Source organism: Sinocyclocheilus rhinocerous, unplaced genomic scaffold (genome assembly GCF_001515625.1).
Source record: "Sinocyclocheilus rhinocerous isolate Xijiao unplaced genomic scaffold, SAMN03320098_v1.1 scaffold19, whole genome shotgun sequence".
NCBI lineage: Eukaryota > Metazoa > Chordata > Actinopteri > Cypriniformes > Cyprinidae > Sinocyclocheilus > Sinocyclocheilus rhinocerous.
The window spans coordinates 2250014-2257375 of NW_015638975.1; the positions used below are offsets into that span (position 1 = coordinate 2250014).

The following is a 7362-nucleotide window of genomic DNA, read 5'->3' on the forward strand; positions in this document are numbered from 1 at the left end:
AAAATATAAAAACTCTTTAAATAATGAAAACGTACTTACAGTCTGTGAGTCATAACAGCCGGCAATGTAGTCTACTCTACCAGGATCAATAATCAGTCCTCCATAAAATGTGCTGCACACATCTGAATATTTGGGTTGAAGTGTTTTTTAGGTAGGTGTGGCTGACTCTTAACTTTTATAAATAATATCTCTTTGGATTTGAGACTTTAGTCTTTGCAACTTTACAGATCTTCTTTATGCACCAAGAGCTTGTAACACTCCAAAGAGAAAGGAAAAATTGAAATCGCATCATATGACCCCTTTAAAGTATTGATTATTTCCTTCTTTTTTGCTGAAGGATCATGTGACACTTAAGACTTGAGTAATGGCTGCTGAAAATTCAGCTTTGCCATCACAGGAATAAATACATTTTAAAACATATTCAAATAGAAATTTTTATTATTTCTATTTAATTATTTTTTTTATTGTAATAATGTTTCACAATATTACTTTTAATTGATCAATTAAACGCAGCCTTTGTAAGCATAAGACACTTATTTTAATAACATTAAAAAATCTTAATCATTTCAAACTCTTGGCTGGTAGTGTATGCAATATATAACCTTCTCAATGAAATTTGCATGTGCTGTTGCTTTTAAGCGCCCTTGGGGTTTCAAGAATTTGCCGTCGTCTATTTACAGATGCTCTTATGTCAGCCTGGGTTTTGTATTTCATCCAATTAGTCACTATCAGCGAAAGAACACATTGTCCCAGACAAGCACAGCTACATGCAACTGTCCAGATTATAGCTACCCTCCATCCATGCATCCAACCAGGTCAAATCAAGTCATTATAGCTATCGAGACCCTTTGTCCCCCTCCAGGGATTCATCTGGTGAACAATGTCAGAGAATTAGCTCTGACTAGATGGCCGAGAGGCATTAGTGCTCGTGATTGCACAAAAATCAGTATTGCATTTAGACTATGATTGTCACTGAAGTTAAAGTGACCTGTGATGGGGCTCCTTAAAAATGTAAGTAATCATCAGAGAAAAAGCCAGAGAGATAGAGAATATTGATCGATCAAGAATAGTCTCCATAAAATGAACAAGACGTTTGCATCAGCTTATCCTTTCAAAGCTTTGGGTCCAGATATAGCATGTATGATTTTAAATCATCATTTGTGAGTCACAGATCTGTTTTTGTTGATTATGTCATGTATAAAGCACCATAAATTAAGCGTTAGCGTTAGTTCTGGCAGGTCACGTGAGTCAAACTTGCATCAGCTGATTCTCAGCTGATCACATCTACCTATAGCAGGGGTAGGCAAGTTCGGTCCTAGAGAGCCGCAGTCCTGCAGAGTTCAGCTCCAACCCTAATCAAACACCTGAACAAGCTAATCAGTGTCTTCAGGATTACTAAGGCTATAGGCAGGTGAGTTTTGTTTTCAGGGTTGGAGCTGAACTCTGTACACTTAAATATCATTAAGTACATTAATTATATCTGCTTTGTTCTGTTCTGTTAACCCTAGGGGTGTTATTATTGCTGCTCTCCCTGCTCATTCATGACAGGCTGCATGGATGGGCAGGGAGGTTTTTGCCCAGAACAGAACCATACCGCCAAACCAAACTTTATGCTAAGTATCTATCATTTTGACGATAGTGGTCTTGACAGAACCTGTGTCGAGGGCCACTACATGAGTGTGGGGGAGAAAATGATGGTTCAGTTGTCGCCGTCTCAGAAGACGACTAGCAGCACCGTAATAAAAGAGCAACAAGTGCAGAAATAGCTGTGTTCAGACATGCAGCAAAAAAAACTGGTTTTCTTTTTTTAGGCATATCTGACTGACTTATTGTCTTTTTTTCTTCCAAACCACATCCATACCTGTTTCCAGACCAGATGTTGTGGTTGTAAAATTTAATTTGTAAAACAAAAGAAAGCAGCCATCCAACTTAGCTTGATAAAGTCAAAACCACACTGAAAAAGTGCATATGCCTTGTAATTACTAATTTTATTAGAATATTTTATACTTGATCCAACTTAAATAATTTACCTTTCTGTCTTGTCATTGAGCTAAAGTAAATTGTTTAGTTAACTGAAAGTAAAAGTATGTTTTGTTGGTGTAATTGAAAATATTTGTTTCACATCAAATCAAGAATTTTGCGTTCTGTGAAAACCATGTGACCACTGATGTCATCGAGGTTCGGTTTGAGAAATTTCTGATCCACTGCCATCTTGTTTTCCCACATCAAGACTGCAGCTGACACACAATTCCATAATATCGGTGAGTAATTATACAAATAACTTTGAGTTTATTGTTACTACAGTTGATATATAAGTGTATATGATGATTTTGACTAAGTTTTTTGACTAACTGCTTAATGGGAGTGTTTTGTCACATGTACATGTGGCGGCATGCACATACATCTTTCTTTGTGTGGATTGCATAAAGTTATTGACAAAAAATATGCATGTTTAGAGGACGTGCTTACTATAGGTTCACTTCTCACGTAACAGAGTGCTGCAGGAACGAGTCTTAAAACCTGAAAATAAAATTTTTACACTACCAGTTCCATCGTCCTGAAGTCAATAAATTTTTTTGGGTGGGTGTTTAGTTAAATGCCTGAAATAAGGTCTGTGGTTAAAACAAGCTCAAGATATTTGCCCATTTAATTCAAGATAACACTTGTGATTTTATATATATATATTACTTGTCTTGAAAAAGGTGGTTAATAAACAAGTGGCTAAATTGTTGGTACTAGAGGTCGATGCAAAAGGGTCTGGCTGCAGACTTGCGCTTGCACTCTCACCTGCGACGTCACTTGCAATCGACACAAAGCGTGCGTGTTGCCAATGGAGACAAGACAATGGTGGTGATTAAACTATTAAAACTAATTTTGTAACGTAACGTACAGGGTCCTGCAAGCCATCTGTAGGAGAAAAAAACAAGACCCGCAAACCCGTGGCCACAGAACAGCAGAATATGAACACAATGCGCAAAGTCTCTCATTAAGCGCTTTTAAACCTCCGTAGAAAACCATAAACACTTAATAGGCTATGGCTTAATGTATTAAGATAGTGCTATTAAAAGATCAAATTAAGTTTATGGATTTTGGTGATTAATGGATTTGATTAATGATTAATGGATTTGCGGGTCTTGTCTTTTTCTTGCAGGACCCTGTACGTTACAGTATAAAATTAGTTTTAATCGTTTAATCACCACCACAGCTTCTTGTCTCCATTGGCAACACGCACGATTTGTGTCGATTGCAAGTGACGTCGCAGGTATCGGAGAGTGCAAGTGGCGATTGCAAGTGACATTGTAATTTCGTTTCTTTTTTCTTGTCTTCACCACCTGGCTACTGTTGTAAAATGTTGAGATTCAAACAAAAAGTAAAAAAAACAAAATAAAAAATAAAAAAGACTGCAAGTGACGTCGCTAGCGGAAGCGCAAGTGTCTGAGAGTGCAAGTCTGAGAATGCAAGTCTGAGAATGCAAGTGCAAGGCTGCAGCCAGACCCTTCTCGGTTGGTGGGGACATTAAAGGGATAGTTCACCCAAAAATGAAAATTATGCCATTAATTACACACTCTCATGTTGTTCCAAACCTATAAGACCTTTGCTCATCTTCGGAACACAAATTAAGATTTTTTTGTTGAAATCTGAGAGCTTTCTGAACCTGCATAGACAGCAATGGAGCTACCACGTTCAAGGCCCAGAAACGTAGTACGCACATCGTTAAAATAGTCCATGTGACATCAGTGGTTTTAATTTTATGAAGCTATGAGAATACTTTGTGTATGAAGAAAACAAAAATAGCAACTTTATTCAACAATTTCTTCTCTTCCGTGTCAGAATTTGACGCGCGGTTGAGTAATTAATTACAAAATGTTCATTTTTGGGTGAACTATCCCTTTAAATGTGATCACCCAGAACAGGAAAACTCATCTACTAACTAGTTCGCTTTTACAGCCTCATTGTGTTTACATTCAAGGTCTTGCAAGCCATTCTAAATACATACTGAACTACAGAATCAAAGCTCATAAATCATATTTTTCCCCAAGATTATACCATTTATCATTTGTGAAGATTATCTTGAACAAAATGTATAAGAATTATAAACTTTTGTTGGTCACACAGCTTATTTTAGGCAATAATCTAAATGGAAATGGAAAATCCTATTGGCTTTTTGTCAATGGCTAATTCTGGGTTGGTCTAATACATCATCCCTGCAGCACTGTATTAAACTCAACTTTACTCTTTTATTATTTTGTAAGCTAGTTTATGTCCATGTCAGCTACTCCATTAAAAGTCATACCTTCAGCAAACGAAAAGCAAGAAATAAAAGTTTTCGCCCCCAAGAAATCCAAATGCTCCCTTGTGTGAGTCATTGAGCTAAATATAGTATTTCTCTATAGTATTGGTGCTGACGTTGAGCTAAAAGCATCACCACTGCCACCGTTTGATGGATGGAGCCCATACGTCTATTTGTCTATTTCATGAATGTTTGTGTCTTGTATCGATGAAGGCTGCAGTAGGTCATCTCAGCACTGCTCTTGGCAGGCAGACAGCAGCTGCTCCTAAGCAGTATTAGAGGGGATTTCGTTATTCCTTGAGAAAAGATTGGCAGTAGAACAGCGGTTTGGTTCCTCTCCAGGGGCACGTTCATTAACACCCTGTGCCACACTGTCATTGACAGAGAAAGCGGTGAAAAAAAATCCTCAACACGCTCTCACAGGGAGATGGATTTAGATGAGGGGAAATGAAATACAAAAACACAGTACGGAGAACATGAAGACATGAGAAGATTGTATATACAGTAGCTGTGGTAGTTTAAGCAAGCACACCACATGAGAGATGGCAAATTACAGTAGCTGCTGTTTGACTTAAATGATATGCTTTTTATTGGTTTACTTTTTTCCACTTAGAAAGCAAATTAACTTTATGTTTTAAACCTGTAGGACTCTCTTTCTTCTGCTGAACACAAAAGAAAGAAAGAAAGAAAGAAAGAAAGAAAAATATTTTCAACATAATTTCTTTTTTTGTGTTTTACAGAAGAAAGAGAGTCATACAGGTATGGAATGACATGAGGGTGTCTGCTGAACACAAAAGAAAGAAAGAAAGAAAGAAAAAAAGAAAAAAATATTTTCAACATAATTTCTTTTTTTGTGTTTTACAGAAGAAAGAGAGTCATACAGGTATGGAATGACATGAGGGTGAGTAAATGATGACATAAATGATGACGTGCATGGCAACAAGGCAGTTGTGAAATCAATGTAAAAACCTTGGAAAAAATACACAACCGTTTAAACATTTTGAAAGAAGTCTCTTATGCTCAACAAGGCTACATTTATTTGATCAACAATACAGAAAAGAATGTGAAAAATGTTACAATAGGTTGTTTGCACATGACGTCACTGATGACGTGCGAAATGCACAGGTTTACAAAGCCACTTTTTCCAGCGTTTTTCAGTCAAATTCTTGAATTTTCCCCCCTTATGAGCAACACATTTTTGTACACGATAAAAGCTCCTTGTGGTTTCTCGGTTTGTCCGATTTGAGCATCCATAAACAACGCAAAACACAGGCATTTTGAGTTTCTGCTAGTGATTTCTATGGAGAGAAAAATCACTTCCTGCCCTCCAGCTGCATTTCGCGCGTCATCAGAATCACGTGATTGCAAACAACCTATTTAAAATAATCTTAATACTACGAATGCTGTATACAATTTTTTTGGAAAACATAAAACCATGATTTTTTTCAGGATTCTGTGATGAACAGAAAGTTCAAAAGAACAGCATTTATTTGATATATATATATATATATCAAATAAATGCTGTTCTTATCAAATAAATGCACATATATATATATATGTGTGTGTGTGTGTGTGTGTGTAACATGGTAGTCTTTACTGTCACTTTTGATCAAATTAATGTGTCCTTGCCAAATAAAAAAAAATATTTAAATAAATAAATAAATCTTACTGATCCTGAACTTTTGAACAGTAGCGTACATTCATAAAGGAACAAACAAATCTTTTTGCATGCTGTTGTGACGCATGTGAACATCCTCAATCTTTTCTTCTGTACAGCGCAGGTAATGCTGATCATGACACAAACGGAATCACTGGATGATACAAATGTCCTTTACACACACAGATACACTCATACACACAGATTTTCGTGCACATGCTGGGCCTGATGGTTAACAGGCTGCTCAGCTGACCTTTGTGCTTGCCCTTTTTCTCCTTCTTGGCGCTGCCAGTCTGAGGAGTAGGCGGCTTGGTTTTTTTAGCCGAGCGAGGGGCCTGAACCTCTGCTACGGCTTTAACTTCTTCCTGTTCCGCTTCTTGTACTAAACAAGGAAGTGCAGGATGAGCCAGCAGGAGCAGAGAAGATACAGGAGCAGAGAAGAATACAAAAACAAAAAAACAAGAGGAAAATAAAGAAAAGGGTTAAAGTGAATGAGGAGAAGAAAAAGAGTTAGCAAAGACACAAAGCAGAAGACGGCTACAAGCACAAAAAAAACGAAATATCCCACTGCTCCTATACACCCCTGGATGCAATTTTAAATGAAGGGGATTCGGTGGTTGTCAGAACTGTGAAATCAAAAAAATTCATTCCTTCTCACAGCCTACTTCTTTTAACTGTCCTTCAAGGCCGTGAACTGCTGTGCTTTCTTAAACAACAGATCTGGGAGGATTCATCTGAGTCTATGCACTCACGAAAGTGCATATCACTGTCGGTTTGACGTTTGTCGATAGCTACAGTACATCACTAACACTGAAAGGCATAAAGAGACGAGCCTGTCAGAATGAGAGAAAAGTGATCAATGGTTTAGTTATGGAAAGAAACCACAGAGACGTTGACTTGCTATTTTTGAAAAGAGAGAGTGACGCAGAGTTAAGCAATGGAGTTACTTTTTGTTACTCATGCTTTGAGAGACTGAAGACGTCAATTCACAGGTGAGTACTTTCGGGGTTCAGACACACTCTCTCTGTTTAAATCTAGATTAAAGACACATCTCTTTGGCCAAGCATTCAAATAATGCATCTCATAATCTTGTACTGCAGTTATATCTGATCAAATGCACATTATTATTCTTTAGTTTGGGTTAAACAAATCAATTTTGCTTGGTTGGAACAGCAGCTAAGCTAATTATGTCTCTATTTGTTTCTCTATTTTTGCCACGGGATTGACATCATTGGTAACTAAGATTTACACAAGCTTCAGTCTGGATCCAGAACACCGGAGAAGAGATGACGCCAACCCCTCAGAGGACCTCAGATGATGCCAACCCCGAAACAACATACAGAACTACCACATTTTGCAATATGTTTGATTGCATCATATAATAATTGCTGTTAATAATGTTCATCGTCTGTTT

The 7362-nt window shown here is 37.4% G+C and overlaps 1 protein-coding gene across 2 annotated transcripts in view; it reads right to left on the reverse strand.

Annotated features, from left to right (window-relative positions):
* LOC107750543 (tubby protein homolog) overlaps window positions 1-7362 on the reverse strand; it is a 117420-nt gene that overhangs the window by 10169 nt on the left and 99889 nt on the right. For both annotated transcript variants that reach the window (XM_016565977.1, XM_016565978.1), the window contains exon 4: window positions 6202-6330. In XM_016565977.1, coding sequence (XP_016421463.1) covers window positions 6202-6330 — 129 coding nt within the window. The remainder of the gene's footprint in view (window positions 1-6201; window positions 6331-7362) is intronic.